This window comes from Vigna unguiculata, chromosome 10, assembly GCF_037176805.1.
Source record: "Vigna unguiculata cultivar grain cowpea cultivar isolate G323 ecotype 2 chromosome 10, ASM3717680v1, whole genome shotgun sequence".
Lineage (NCBI taxonomy): Eukaryota > Viridiplantae > Streptophyta > Magnoliopsida > Fabales > Fabaceae > Vigna > Vigna unguiculata.
Window position 1 is genome coordinate 42,334,582 of NC_140801.1, and position 17,092 is coordinate 42,351,673.

General features: G+C 31.1%; 1 protein-coding gene across 1 annotated transcript; it reads right to left on the minus strand.

Moving 5' to 3' along the window:
• Window positions 1–485: 485 nt before the first annotated feature.
• Window positions 486–4,986, minus strand: LOC114166129 (uncharacterized). The gene is made up of 6 exons (XM_028050799.2): window positions 4,570–4,986; window positions 3,804–3,905; window positions 3,540–3,677; window positions 3,369–3,429; window positions 2,173–2,297; window positions 486–868 (listed from the first exon to the last, which is right to left on the minus strand). The coding sequence occupies exons 1-6, from the start codon at window positions 4,966–4,968 to the stop codon at window positions 812–814; spliced, it is 882 nt and encodes a 293-aa protein (XP_027906600.2). The 5' UTR covers window positions 4,969–4,986; the 3' UTR covers window positions 486–811.
• Window positions 4,987–17,092: the final 12,106 nt, after the last annotated feature.

Here is a 17,092-nt window from a genome sequence, read left to right on the forward strand (position 1 = left end):
TTTGATGATTTCTAATTTAAGTGTTTTTCTCTTTATGTTATCTTTCTTCTGGCTATATTATGTCTTTAATAAATTTTTTCACTCTTTTTAAGCAACAAAATAAGGAAATAAGATGTTATATATATATATATATATATATATATATATATATATATATATATATATTTATTTATTTATAATATACACAAGTTATACTTCCTCATGTCCAGCACATTCGGTATCAACCTAAATCCGTTCCTAAAATTCTCTAGAGTCTTCATCAACATATAATTTTATTCCAATAGTATTTACAAGCGATGTGTAACATTTTTATTATAAATGCTCTAATATGAAAAACAAATTTAAAAAATATTATTTCTCATTACTTACTCAAAAGTCATAACTTTTACAACATCCTCTAAACAAATTCAGATGAGAAGAATAAAAGGAAAGTATAATAAGCAACAATAGTTGCTTCTCAACCTACCGGCATCATGCAAACAAAATGAGAAACCAAACACAGAATGTATACCAGTATATGCTATATATGTAGGCATGTTTTAGAAGAAATACGTAGACATGATACACGCCATTCACCAACATGATTCTGAATTACAAGATCTTCCCTTTTATTCCCCACTCATTTTCACACCCAGACCAAACTAGCTAAACATCCAGACCAAACTAGCTAAGTATCTTCGGCTACCGGACACATAACAAAATAGTTATATAAGATAAAAACACTTGTGCTTAGAAAATGCATACTCGAAGGTATCAAAAGACCTATTCTCTCGTCTTTACGTGATTCTATTCATATTTATCCATATCTTCATCACTCTATAATCATGTTGCAACGCACCATAATCTTCCGAAAATCATCTAGGCATAGCTGCAACAGGAGGAGATTAACTCATATACCGCTTATTAGACATTAGAACAGCAGCATAGACAAGGATAGACAAGGATAACCGCACGCAAGAAAATGAGGAAAGACCAGATAGAAATGCAGACAGACCATACACAAGTGCGATATCCTTATTATTTTCATGTTTTGTCTTATTGTTAATGAGATCATTGTTAATGAATACACAAGTGCGATATCCTTATTATTTTCATGTTTTGTCTTATTGTTAATGAGATCATTGTTAATGAGAGTAGTCTATTACAATAGAGAATAATCACTTAATCTGACGTAAAACGAGTTTCATGTAGTTCCGACTATACTATAAAAGTATAATTGATCATTTCAATTCTTCCCTACAACATATCTTTTTGAAATAATTTTTTAAATAAGTTATTAGAGTATTTAATATCTTTCGTGCTTTCTGTGTTTATAAATAAGTAAATTAATTGATTATCTATCTTTCATCTTAAATTAATTAAAAATGATCTAGAGAGTGTTAGTTAGAGGGTGTTACTGTGAGAAAGTTTCTATAGAATATTTTTGAAAAAATTCATCTTAAAAGACTTATCAAGAAAGAATCATAGGAAGATTGTTCAAGCTATAGGTTAATTCTTTATGTAATCTGTCACACCATACCTTTTGTGTTCCTCTTGTAACTGCAATTTGTAAATTTGCACCAATGATGAGCAGGTAACGGAGTGTTTTCATTATCTTGTAAATCTTCTTGAAGTGTATTTAGGAGATAGTTTTTGTCTAGGTTTTGTTGCATTGTGTTTCTTATAATTAGATATTTTCGTGTGAAAAATCCAACTCAGGTTACCTTGATTATCTAGATGTAAATTTCGAAAGAATTGAACCAGTATACAAATTTCTTTAGCGGTTCAAATCCTAGTGTTCTTGAAGTTTATTATTCCTTGTGTTGGAAGTCCTACGCCGACTAAAGATAAAGCAATCTCATAGTATATAAGTGGGTGCAAACCTCACCTGATAAACCGGTTTTGTGAGATTGAGTTAGGCTTAAAGTTCATTTCTAACACATTGCATTAAACTTTGTTTTAGATCAAGAGTTTTTAAGACAAAAGTTTTTCTTTCTTCAAAATTATAAAGAATTTTTCTATCAATCAATTCACCCCTCTTATTAATTGTGCTTTTAGCCATTCTTTGTTTTACAAGATTTTGTGATTACCCATCAAAATTCAGATTGAAAGTTATAAAGCCCTGTGATTATTCAATGTTCTTGATCTCCAGCCAAAATAACACAACAAAATCAGTGAAAGACTGTTCCTTACCTTTCCATCTCCATCACTATCGAAGCAGCGGATCATATCAACTAACTCTTTGTCTGTCCATAAAAAATCATGAGCTGTAGCTGCCCTTTGTATATCCCTTACATTTAAAGTTCCTTTTCCAGCTTCTGCATGCCACAAAACAACTTCCCTTGTCAATAAGTATGCGGATGAATTAGAAGAAGCAAAGGAATAGATAGTGAAAAAGCTTCTTTGTTCAATGGTACATTAACCAAATTCACTAAAACCCTGAAATAAATAATGGTTAAAACTATGTGTATTGTGTTTAACTTATAATGAAAAGGGAAGAATATTGGATCAAATTTACCTCACTACCCGAAAAACAGAATTTTAAGACTATCTATACTGATGCTAAATCTTTCATACTTCAAACACCACATATGCAAGAGGTTATACTCAGATAATAGTCCCATAAGTCATATCAATAGTGCAAACAAAGGGAGTCATACTGATAGCTTATAAAACAACAATCAACTACACCATTATATGACCAAGAATGTGGCTTCTTGAACCATTACACGAACTTAGTAAAAGTTATAGTTAATTTTTCTAAATGCCCAAGAAGTCGAAAGTAACTCTTACAAAATAGATTTTAACCTTAACTTAATCTAACAAAACTAACTAAGAAGATGAAATTTGCACTCACCTATATGCTATAATTTTGGTCAAATCTCTAATTGATATGACATTTCCAACACACTATCAAGACAAGGAGTGAACATCTTGAGCATCAGAGTAAGTGTTTTCGGTGATCTGATTGATGCTCGATAATGGATGACACAATAGGTTTAACAAATCTTGGTAAGATAAACTTTGTTTTCATATTAGAAAATGAATTTTAAGTCTAACTTACCTTACAAAACAAGTTTGTAGAATGAGATTAACAATGATATATGTACCTAGTTTGAATATATCTCTAGTTGATATATGATTTTCAACAATAATAATAAACAATTGTTTCCCATTTAATTAAAGCGATCAGAATGGCTTGGCTTACACATAATTCTGATTACCACAACAAGTGCACTTTTTAATATGGGCATGATATAAAACACACAATTCCTCTTTGATGAATAATAGATCTCATACATAAGTATGACTTTCCCAATTGATCTCTAGCCATTGTTCTTGGTCATTAACATACCAAAAATAGCAGCTTACAAATATTATCAAATTACCATCAAGCTGGAAGAAGTGTCCAATGAGCTCATCCTCCGTGAGTTGCAGCCGACTTGCAAACTGTTGATGTTGAAACAGTTAAAGAGAAAAAATCAAAAGAAGATTTAATTCAAACAAAATAATTATAGATAAGGGATAAAGATAATTTGAATAGCAAATTAAACACTAACCGATTTTTTGTTCTTCTTTCTTCCCTTATCTTCTTGAGTTTGATTGTTACCCTTTTTCTCAGTCTTGTTAATGTTCAATACATTCTGGTCAGGTAAACATGAACCTTCCGCAGAGTTTTGCAAGGAAAGAGCAATTGCCTATTGATTCACACACATCATAAAGTTAAGATGCTTCTATTCATAGCATGATGCTCCACAACATCATAGCAACATTATCAGAATGTAACTCAAACAAAACCAACGCAATGTAAACATTAAAACTACCTGCCTCAAAGCTTCATCATCATCATAATCAATGTACTCTGAATTACCAACATCCTTCTTCCTAAAGACTCCGGCTTTTTTTTTCAAACCTTTGCTCTTCCCCTGAAGTTGGTATTAAGCAAAAGAATTTGAAATTGTAAATGTCAAAATAGAAGACAAGGGTCTAGCACAATAAATCAATAACTACAAAAACCCACAATGCCAAATTTTTTATCGTTCATATCAAACCATACCATGACTACATCAAAATACATAACCTTTACCCCCAACAAAAACAACTCAGTTTTGCAAAGGAATAAACAAGGGAAAAAAATCCCAATAATTTTATTAAAATCACACCACTCTAAGATGTTTTCTAACATTGTTTATAGAAAAGCAAGCAACACGCTCATTGGGACACACTTTTTGTTAATGACCAAAATTATTAGAAATCACTACATTATCAAGGTCCCATCTATAATTCAATGAGCTCTTCTAAGTATTTGGCGGTTTCAAATAACTATTAACCAACCCTAGAGAATGTGTTAGAATCATGTATTACTAGCACTATTGTAATCATCAAAAAAATTCATTCTCAACTGCCAACTTGTGTTGCTGCTCCAATGGTTACACAAATTGCCTTAATGTCTAAACCTAATAGAAAAGTGACACATTCATAAAACTCACTCACTTCTACAACCACACTCTAGAATACCTCCACAAAATAATATCTGAAAAACAGCATTTATAAAAAAAAATATATATATATATATATATGAAGACCCACCATCCTTTTCCGTGACCCAGAAGAATTTTTAGTAGCAAAGTCTTCATCTTTACTGTCTTCATCATGATCACTTGAAGAACTTGAACCGGGTCCTCCCTCGTCTTCGGGTACATACTCTTCATCATCGTCTTCTTTAACCTTCTCTTTTCCCTTCTTAGCGGTGCGAAGATGAGAACTTTTCAAGGAGAGAGCCATTTTGGGCAACCCCAGAGCCTCCAACCTGGCTCTGTTCTCCGCGATTCTCGACAGCCTCTGTTTCTCGTATTCCGTCACACCCTTCTTCCCATTGCCCATCGTGTGTGTCTCCTCGGACTCAGACCCTGATACCGAAGCATCCTCGGATTCGGAATCAGAGGTTCCGCGCTTCGCCATTTCGGATTCTTCTGTGATTTTTGCCATGCTCGTCCCATTCAGTTCCACCACCACTGTGTGGACGAGGGTAGCCATTTGGACCTCTTTGGAGCAGTGATCACCGGGTTGCTCTTCCTGCACCTCCTTTTTTCCTTCTTACACTCCCTTAAAATTCAACAAAAAACACACCGATGCTGAACCGGGCCTGAACTAAACATGAGCTCGTATTTAAGAAAATGGGCCTATGTTGTTTTAACCCCAACTTTTATTTTTATTTTTTTCAAAAATACTAGTCATGGAGACCTAACTAAATTCTCCTTATATATAATTTACAACTAAAATTCGTTTTCGCTTTTTATGGAAGATGTACTTTTTAACACAGGATGAACATTTTTTTTATGTGAAAAATCCAAAATGGAAATAATGTTTTCTTGTTGTGTTAAACAAATTTACACGCAATGAACATACATTTTTAGTGTGTATTGTTTTAAGAGACACAATGAAAATCGAAATTTGTTTTCAATCTTAAGTGAGAATAAAATAGTAATTTACTAGCTTGTGATAGAAGTGAGTTGTGAAAAGGGAAAAATTAGGGATGAGAATAGCAGAACAGAATGTTGTAAAAGCCCAACTTTAGAATGTAAACCCATTGCATAATTTAAAAGGAAGGGAACTGAATATTTTAACACTTGTCTATACATAAATTTCAATCAATAAATAAAAAATTATGTTTAAAAAAGTATCTTATGAACTTAATTTAAAATATTAATTTTTTTTTAAAAGATGTCTTAGAGAACTAACGAAAGTAAGTGACTGTTATTTTAAAATAAGTTATAATAATATTTAAAGTAATATTCAAAACATGGTGTTTGTTACCATGTTGCTTGCATTTCATGAATAGAGAAAAGTTGAGCGATGTCTCCTTTCACATCTCTATAGTTTGTTTTTAATCGAATTTGAGTTTTTTTTTATATATATAAAAAATCATTGAGCAAGTTAATTACATTATATTATAGATAAATTTACACATAAAATTTTTCACATATGAAACTCTCACTCAAAAAAAAGTTATAAATAAATTTTAGTTCTTTATATCACATAATCAGAGATTTATTATGTTAATTTTGTCAAGTATATTTAATATTTATATTGAAACCAAAATAATATATTTAAACTTTGGTAAACATGCAATTACTATTAAATTAAAAAAAATTAAAATGTTGAAGTTTGTGAGACGTGAAACTAGAAGAGTGATTTTTTATCAACAAGTGTTTGAGAAAATTTGATGGAGTGGACATAAGACAGCCATGTATTCACGAGTGCACACTTTGTCTGTGGTTTTATGGAGTACGAAATGAAGTGAAAGTAGGGTTTTTTGTGGATAAGTTCTGAATTTTTATGAGTCAAACACACATACCAATTTTCTTCAAAATTGGTCAACATGGTGAGTCCAAGAGACAGATTCTGATCATCATTGGAAGAGCAGCAACAACAGTTTTTTTCCTTCTCAAACTTAATTAGAGGTCATAGTATCTTCTATTTATTAAATTAGTGTTTAAATTAATTTTTAATCTAAAATTATAAATTAATTTAAAATTTATAATTGACATGAAGTATCGGTAGATTCTTTTTTTTTTTACAATTAATTTTAGTCGAATCATCAACTTTTATTTTAATTACATTTGTTTTATTTATAAACTCAAATGTGATCAATGGAGACTTAATATTGCTTTAATTAAATTCTATTTTTTAATTAAAAATATTTTATTCCGTGAAATAATGTTTTATCCTTTATTTAGAGAGTCCTTGATTGATTTGTTGTCGCAGTCCTGCACTGATTTCTTTTGTCCTTTCACTTACATTGCCCAGCTAATATTAGCTGTGAATTTGTACACACATACCCAAATTTGACTTTTCAAATTTCAAACAACACTGCAACATTCACTATTCTTAATAACTCTTAATAAAACATGTTTTTCAGCCCTATTAACTAATTATAACATTAATACATGATGATAATAAACATAAACCTATTAACAGATAAAACATTTCTTTCTTTTGTATCATACAAATATAAATACAAAAATTATTACAAGTTTACTGTAATTTATGAGTTTTTGTGAATATTCTCGTACTGATGGTATAATTTGTTTTAGAAATTAGAATACATTGAAAGAATTTCTAATAAAATAAATCAATACCTAAAAGTATTAGATTACACAAGATTTTTTTTTTCAAAATGCATCCATTGGCATATCATATAAAATCATTATCTATAAAAGCAATATTAATACGGAAAAGCTATTTTCTAAAATATTTTTTTTATTAATTTTATTTTAGGTCCAATGTTACGTAAAATGTTAAAGTTAATAAAACTTAGACGAATAATTTTGCTACGGAAAAAATTTATAAAAATAAGATGATAAAAAAGCTCACAGAGAGTGGAAAGTCAGATATCATTTTTGCCGGGCCAAAAAGTTATTGAAATTTCTGAGAATAAGCTTAAATAGACTAAAGAAAAATAAAATAACTTTTTAAGAAATAATAATAATAAAAATATTTTAGATATTTTGGTTAATGTTAGATTTAGTTGAGTAATGAACAAATTCATATAATAGTTAAGACACTACTTTCAACTTAAAATCATAACATTATAAATTTATGAATTTTCTATTTACATTTTGTACATTTTACTTATATTTGATGTATGAAATTTACAATTCATCTTTAATTGACGTGAATTTCTTCACACAATAATATCTCATTCTCAAGTACTAGTATCTTAGTAGTAATTATTCCTTTGTAAGATTTTTTTAAGAGAGACACACAAAAAAATCAATACTAATAAATCATAAACAAACTCATGCATACAATAAATTACAACATCACTTTCATCCAAAACTTTAAAATAATAGGTCTATGAATTCTTTTATTTATATATTATATTTTTATCTAATGTAAAACTTTCAACTTTCCTTTAATTTCTAACAATTAATTGCGTCCTACAATTTTAACTCTAATATTACTTTTTTGCACTACAATTTTGTTGTATAAGTCTTCATTATAGTCTATGAAGAAAACACTAAATGTTTCTTTCAAAAATTTTCTACATATGATGAGTTATTTGATCGGTTTACTTTGTGCACCAAATTGGAGTGATTAATTGGGTAATGATTTTTGTGACTATTATCAATAGCTTTATGCATGGAGTGATTAGGGTAATATTTCAACAAGCAATAACGATGAGAAACAAAGTGAGATATGATAAGACAACGGACATTAACTTGTTCATCATGTTTAGGAATTATGTTGCAAAGAAGGTTAGTCATATTGGTTGTCTTCAACAACGTTGGAAAACGATGGTTTATGATTGAGTATGGTGGGTCTTTGTTCACACCATAAAAGAGTTATGTCAAAAATATATTATGGAGGTTCAAATTAAAGGAATTATGTAATTAACAAATGATTCAAGTATTCATTTGTAAGGTACTCATTTTGTTTTAGATTAACTTTTAAATTGAAAATTCAAGATAAATATTACTTTTTTTAATGAAGTAAAATAAGTAGTAATGACAACGCGGGCAATTCATCTCGTTTTGTCTCATCTCGGATTTGACATATAAAAATCGAGTTGGACAAACCTGTCTTATATAAAAAATGCGAACCGATTTCTTTGGCTCATCCCACATAAGAAATTATTTGTTTTTGTAATTTTCTCTTTCAGTTATAGTATGTAACATACTAGGGTGCATAAATTTTCAAATAAAGTCATGTTATTACTATGAACCTTACATATAAGTTATGTTGACATTTCAAAGTCCATCAATCATTTACTATCACAGGGTAGGATTTTAATAACCTTATTTTTATTTAATTAAATTAGTAAAAATAATAAATTCTATAAATCTATTTCTTAAAATAAGTAATGTTCATAATTTTTAATTTTTACGTACAAGTCTATTAGAAATTTCATAGATGTATATACTTAAAAAAAATCCTAAATTTTAAGTAACTAAATTTGTCAAAGAGAACCGATGAAAGTCCCTCTACACAAGTAAGCTATGCAAGTCAATCCATCATGCCTTGTTGTTGGCCTGCATAAACCGCAAATTATGTGAGACGGGTCTAAGCAAATTAGCAAGTCAAAATTTGTAGTCCACCTCAGTTGTTTTTTATTTCAAGCCTATGACACCTGTCCTACATTTTCGGCCTAAGTAGAGATAAGGTTGAATCATAAATCCTTACGAGACAACTAATTCTTACATTAACACAAAAAGTATAATTAAGGAGAAACTTATGTAGTAAAATTATAATGAAGTTAGGATTAAAGTCAATGTCAAAATTATTTTGATACAATATATTAATTACACTTTTAATTTGTAGCGGTATTTATACACATGTCTTTAGAAAGAAAAATAAGTGTCTATACGCATTATATTAGGGGTAGCAAAACAGGCTGGGCCCAACGAGCCTAAAAAAGACAGGTCAGATTGAAGATTTCAATCCGTCAGTTCGTTCTAGTCTGGCCCATCCAGCTCGTCAATTTTACGGACCAAAATACGAACCAGCCTATCCCAGTGCATTGACCCATTTGTTTTAAAAAAAATAAAAATAAAAATTTATGAAAAAGATTATTATTTTTTATATTATATTTTTTAAAGGTCTAAATATATAATAGTATTGTAATTTAAATCATTGATAGTTACAAATCAAGTTCCAATTATTAGTTATAATCTATGATAAATCGATACTTCAACTTAGGTCACGTATCCGTGTCCGACACGTATCTGTATCTGATACTTTATCGATACTTATTAGTGAAGTATCTAATTTACAAAGTCGTAATACAATATAAGAAAATATTTGAATAATAATCAATTTTAGTAACAAAAATATTAGTCACTATATAGTGACCAATTTTAAGTATCAATTTAAAACTAAAAATTATTGGTAACTAAAATAGTTTCAAAAAATTATAATTAGTCTCTAAATTGATAATTAAAATAATTTTTATTATGAATTGATTTCTAAATTGGTCTCTAACATTAACTATCAAGATTTTGACTACCAAAATAATTGGTTTCTAAATTGGTCACTAACATTAGTTTCCAAGGTTTTGGCTACCAAAATAATTAGTTTATAAATTGGTTTCTAATTAGGAAAATGGTCTCTAACATATTTTTTGTTACTAAAATTAGTCATTATTTAAGAATTTTCATATAGTAGTACTTTTATGATGACAATAATTTATATTTTTTATGTAGATAACTTTAGTACATATAGTTTTAATTTGGATTAACACAATAACAATCATATATTTATTCTGTTTTTAAGAATTATTGTACCTATTTTTCAATATTCATATATCGCATATCTATCACGTATCGTGTCTCATTATTTCCAAAATAAACGTATCGACGTATCGGATACGTGTCGTATCTGATACACGTATCGTATCCGTGCATCATAGGTTATAATAGACTAATTTAACATGTAAATGTAATAATTATTTTAATTTATCTAATTAAAATATGAACTAATAAATTAAAAGATTAGAAAATATTTTATATGATTAAATATGTTTTTAATATTTATATATGTATACATAAACAAATTTTATAAATAAAAAATTTTAAAAAATTGAAAACAAATTAAAAAAATAAAGAAAAAATTGACGGGTCAACCCAACCTAACCTGTTAGTTTGTGTTGTATAAAACAAATTATCATTATTGAATCATTTCTATTTAATGGGACAACTCGACTTAACTTATTTTTGACAAGTCAGAACGGACCAAAACGAATCAGACTAACCTTTTATCACCCATGTATTATATTCATACAAGAAATTTAATTTATAGGAAATAGGGAGGTTGGCAAAGCAATAGAGAGAAAAAAGAAACACAAATACTCTTCAAGTGAAATTAGTTAGTAATTAATTATCAAGAAGCAAAACATATATGGGACAATATAAAAAGGAATAAAAACATAGTACAATATAAGTCATACTATACTAGTGGAAAAATAAAGAAAAAAAACTAATTAATGAGAAATATATACTCACCAAAAGTTTACATCCCAAATAACCAATTATGTCCTTCTTTCTTATTTACTTTATATTCATGTAAAGTTGTTTTCAAAAATTACTTTTGTTAAGGAACTTGCAATCATATGCACGGGGATTTAGAGATTTTATTTATTATCATCTTTTCACACTTTGAGCTGTAAATGCATACACAATTTCTACACTTAGATTAGCTAATTCCTAATTAATTATTAACATTGACCCTACATATCTTTCATCCATAATTTGGTGGTTATGATAATGACTCCAATTTACACGACACTTAGGTCCATCACAATTCTATTAATCAACCAATAATTAAACCTTTTAATAAAGTTTCAACCATACATTATTTTCCCCTCCACACAAGTTCATTGCAACGTCATGTCAATTTATTTACTACAACTACATACTACACTCTCTCACTTCCAACATATACTATTTTTTTCTTGATTCTCATATAAAATTTTAAAGAGAAATCTAAAAATGAATGCTTTTTTTTTTTTAAATTGAGACAAATAAACAAAAACCTTGACAATAACTTATTTCTGTAAACATATATACTTGCATCATGTACTGAAAATAATTTTGATTAATTGAAGTATATGTGTGAATCTTGGTTCTGAAACTATCAGAAAAATCCAAAGGGTCTCTGAATAAATTAATATGTAAGCAAAAGACATAGAGTGGACATTAGCAAGTTGTTGTGTGGTTCATATATAATATAAACAAAAAACTAAGCCATGGTGTCCTATCATAGAACAGAAAGAACTGAAACCATTGTACACACAGTTGTCATCAATTATTTATTACACAAACTTCGGCGGCAACAGGGAAAATTGCATGCACAACCTTAATTGGTTTAAAATCATTTGTTTTCTTTTGACTCTTTGTTTAGTGTGTTTTTGTAGAAATAAATGCGACATTGTGTTCTACAATGTGTTGTCTTATTGCTTGTATTCTTATAAATGCATGTACACGTACAGTTCTTCTTTGTATCTGCTAAGGAAACTAAGAAAACATTAACACCTGTATCATGCTGGCTGGGAAAGAAAATTAAATAAAGTAAAAATTAGATTACTTAATTTAAGAGAAATAATAAGATGAATAGGAAAGAGAGGAAAAAAATGTGTGTTGCATATGAACTTGAGTGAACATTTTTACCTATGAACCCCACATGTTTTTTTCTTTTTAATATTTCAGCAATTTTTATGTTACAAAGAGTTAAAACATATTAAATTCCTTCACTATAGTAAATAGGACTTCTAAAAACGGATATAAAACAGTTTTAAAAAATGATTTTACACGCGGAATTAATAAAATTATTGCTATGAGTTATTTTGTTTCACGATAAAACAGTTGAGATAAATGCTTCTCTCAAACTGTTGTCCTAAGTCCATTAAACACAGACAAGTTGATATATAAATGTTACTTTTAAGAAAAATAATTCTTTTATATGTAATAAAAATTTAAATTTAAATAAGACAACTAGATTGTCTCGATCGATGTACAAAAGGAAAAAAAAAAAGAAAAAAGAAGGGAACTCAAGTTCAATAATCTCTCCATAAAACTACATGAGATTGGTCAAAACGACAAAAACATGAACAACTCCTTTTCCTTATACATGTCCTGTCATAATGAAGTTTCTCTTTCAAGATGCCACATTGTGTCATTGTTAAATATATTGTGTTCTTGAACATATATAATTGTAATTCTTTTTCCGAGCTTTCTACATTACATTTTCAAATTTTCACTTTAAAACTCTTGCATAATACAAACAACAACACAAAAGTAGAAGAAAAGTAATTTTTCTTAATCGTTACTCTATTTAAAATTACCCTTCAGAGATATTACCCCTGATAAGTGCCAAAATTCAGTAAAGATTCATGACAAAATCTGGCACTTATGCTTTTAATGGATGCTCATTTCATATTGATTCTTCCTAAATCTAAGTTTCAATCACATGCTTCCAAGTTTTGATTTAAAGAAATCATTTGATCCTATTTTGTGTGTTTTTCAGGAAAGATTAAAGAGAACTCAAGAAGAGTAAAGGAGAAAGTAAGAAATAGAGAAAAGAAGGAAAGAATGCTGTTACCTTCGCTCAAAACCAAAGCACTCTCGCTTAAGCCAAGGCCACAACCGCCATTCTCGCTTAAGCGAGTAGACTCTCGCTTAAGCGAGAGCTCGTGCAGTGGAGAACTTCCTTTGCCGCCATTCTCGCCCAAGCGAGTTCAGAGACCGCCATTCTCGCCTAAGCGAGATCCTTTCTTCAGCTTGAAGTACTCTGCTCGCTTAAGCGAGATGTTGGCTTCAGCACATCTCGCCCAAGCGAGAGGCTTTCTTTGGGATGAAGAATGCTGTCTCGCTCAAGCGATACTTGGGTAGCTTGAGCGAGACTTCGTGGGTATATATGTTTCATGCATCAGAAAGTGAAGGGAGCTTGGAATTTTGGGGAGAGAAAAGGTCCGTGCTGCAGAGCTGATACCAGAGGAGCACCACAGTTCTCATTTTCTTCTTCTTCTTAGCTCATAGGATTGTGTTGGCTACCATGAGTGGCTAATCTTCTCCTGTGGGATTGAATGTAATCTACTCGAACTTGGATGTAATCTGGTGATATTTATATATAGCATTTCTGTTTTATTCAGTATTGGTATTATTGTTCTACCCTTAATGCTTACTTCTATCTGATCAATAGATGTTTTGATTTTGATTTTTAGATCTGACTGGAAGGTATTTCTGAAAATCTGATTTGAACAATTATACTTGATATACTGTGATGCTAGGAATAGATCTCAATATATCAATTGCTTTTAACACTCGACCGTAATGCTGGATAGTTTGTTGAGTATGTGAGGAATCAATATTCAGGAAACTAATCTTATGAATTTTATACGCGAGGGATCGGTATAAATGATTTTGAGTGTGCATCAATACTGGTATTTTCAGATGTTATATATATTATATTCATCCAGATTACAAACAAGGGAGATAGATGAAATTCAATCCCAGTTTCTTTTACTGTATTTTTCTAAACTTTTCCGTTTCTACTGTAATAATTTTATGCAATATTTAATGCCAAATCAAGTTAAAATCTTTGTATATATATGCTGATCGAGATAATTAGTTATTTTAACTGAATCCGTTCCTCGTGGGTTCGACACTCTTACTTCAAATCATTATACTACAGTTGACTTTTGGTACGCTTGCCAGGAGAACCAACAAGTATTTTTGGTTTGTTCAATTTCAGTGGAAAAATGAGAAAAACACATGCCTGTGAGATTTAAGAGAGAATTTCCTTGGTTAGAATCATTTGTTCTTACAATTGGGTTTTCCTGAAAAATTGGTTGCACTCTTATCCTACTGCTGTTTGATAATTGGACTCACCATTTGCTTCTGATTTTGAATCTGTGATTTGGAATGCAAAAGTTGTCTGGACAGGAACTGTGAAAATGATTTCTCAATAACCAATTTCAGTTTTAGTTTTGAATGGCTGTTGATTTTGTTACTTTGCTTGAGGACAAGCAAGATGCTAGGTTGGGGGGAGTTGATAAGTGCCAAAATTCAGTAAAGATTCATGACAAAATCTGGCACTTATGCTTTTAATGGATGCTCATTTCATATTGATTCTTCCTAAATCTAAGTTTCAATCACATGCTTCCAAGTTTTGATTTAAAGAAATCATTTGATCCTATTTTGTGTGTTTTTCAGGAAAGATTAAAGAGAACTCAAGAAGAGTAAAGGAGAAAGTAAGAAATAGAGAAAAGAAGGAAAGAATGCTGTTACCTTCGCTCAAAACCAAAGCACTCTCGCTTAAGCCAAGGCCACAACCGCCATTCTCGCTTAAGCGAGTAGACTCTCGCTTAAGCGAGAGCTCGTGCAGTGGAGAACTTCCTTTGCCGCCATTCTCGCCCAAGCGAGTTCAGAGACCGCCATTCTCGCCTAAGCGAGATCCTTTCTTCAGCTTGAAGTACTCTGCTCGCTTAAGCGAGATGTTGGCTTCAGCACATCTCGCCCAAGCGAGAGGCTTTCTTTGGGATGAAGAATGCTGTCTCGCTCAAGCGATACTTGGGTAGCTTGAGCGAGACTTCGTGGGTATATATGTTTCATGCATCAGAAAGTGAAGGGAGCTTGGAATTTTGGGGAGAGAAAAGGTCCGTGCTGCAGAGCTGATACCAGAGGAGCACCACAGTTCTCATTTTCTTCTTCTTCTTAGCTCATAGGATTGTGTTGGCTACCATGAGTGGCTAATCTTCTCCTGTGGGATTGAATGTAATCTACTCGAACTTGGATGTAATCTGGTGATATTTATATATAGCATTTCTGTTTTATTCAGTATTGGTATTATTGTTCTACCCTTAATGCTTACTTCTATCTGATCAATAGATGTTTTGATTTTGATTTTTAGATCTGACTGGAAGGTATTTCTGAAAATCTGATTTGAACAATTATACTTGATATACTGTGATGCTAGGAATAGATCTCAATATATCAATTGCTTTTAACACTCGACCGTAATGCTGGATAGTTTGTTGAGTATGTGAGGAATCAATATTCAGGAAACTAATCTTATGAATTTTATACGCGAGGGATCGGTATAAATGATTTTGAGTGTGCATCAATACTGGTATTTTCAGATGTTATATATATTATATTCATCCAGATTACAAACAAGGGAGATAGATGAAATTCAATCCCAGTTTCTTTTACTGTATTTTTCTAAACTTTTCCGTTTCTACTGTAATAATTTTATGCAATATTTAATGCCAAATCAAGTTAAAATCTTTGTATATATATGCTGATCGAGATAATTAGTTATTTTAACTGAATCCGTTCCTCGTGGGTTCGACACTCTTACTTCAAATCATTATACTACAGTTGACTTTTGGTACGCTTGCCAGGAGAACCAACAACCCCTAATGACATATTTTTCTTAAGATAAACCTTCTACTATTAGAAATAGGAATGGGTTTAATGGTTCTTCCTGTCGAAGTTCTTTAGTTGGTGTTAGTGTTCGGTTATCATTAATCAAAATGGACATAGTGTATGATTCCAAACAAATCTTCATCTAGTTAATTCATTATTTGCAGTGTAAGACCTACTTTAATTTTACCCTAAAATTTAAGGGTCTCTCTTAGTCAGTTGGGCCTAAGGCGGACCCATAGAGCATCCCAAAACCCCTAAACCAGCCTAACCCTCTCATGTTCTGCCCACTTTGTAAATCAGTCACCTTACTCCTCTTCTCTTTTCCCCTCAAACAGTGTTCTGATAGGGTTCGAAGCTCATTCAGATTCAAGTCAGCTCAACCTCATTCTCTATTCCACGTAAGTTGTTCTTCCGCTCATGCTCTTTCTTCTCCAGCTTGTTTTCGTGGTTCCTGTTAGGGTTCACCGTAGTAATCCTATTTTCATTTTGTGCCACTGTTCTCAGCTCTAGAGTATGCTCCTGGAGTTGTTGGGTTCGTTGTCATAGGTGCATGTGCTTTCCACTAGCATCTGTCCAGGTAAGGGAAGCTCGGATTTTTTTATGCTTTTATAAATAATGTGTCTGTTTTGGTTCTGTTGGGTGCTCTTGATGATTTGATGTGTTTTTAATGGTGTGAAAATAATTTGTGTACTGTTTCTGGATGAATTTTTGGCTTTGCATGCGTGAGAGCATGTGAGATATGCTATGCTCGCCTAACCGAGCTATTTTTCGCCCAAACGAGAAGCTCTCGCCTAAGCGAGGAGCTCTCGCCTAAGCGAGAATGGCAGTAACTCGCCCCCTTTTAGTTTCGAGTACTCGCCTAAGCGAAGGCCTCTCGCTTGAGCGAGATAGGCTAGCTTGAGCGAGAACTCAAAGTGCTCTCTATTTTCAATCTCGCTTAAGCGAAAGCTTTTCGCTTGAGCGAGAGACCCTTGTCGCTTGAACGAGAGTTCCTTAGCTTGAGCGAGATTGACATTAGAATTGTTTAAATACTTGTATGCTCCCATGATTGATTTGTTTACCCTTTTAAAGCATGAAAACATGATGCCAACGTTTTATGCAACATGTTTGTGTTTTCTTTAGTTTTTGTTGTTTGGGATTTTGTGTTCTTACATGTTGAAACTAGTGAAAATCTGTCAGTTTAGCTT

Coding starts and splice junctions, on each gene's coding strand:
- LOC114166129 (XM_028050799.2), bottom strand. CDS start 4,968: ATGGCAAAAATCACAGAAGAATCCGAAATGGCGAAGCGCGGAACCTCT. Junction 3,678..3,803: donor ATGATGAAGCTTTGAGGCAG/GTAGTTTTAATG, acceptor GTGAATCAATAG/GCAATTGCTCTTTCCTTGCA. Junction 3,430..3,539: donor GAAAGAAGAACAAAAAATCG/GTTAGTGTTTAA, acceptor CAACATCAACAG/TTTGCAAGTCGGCTGCAACT.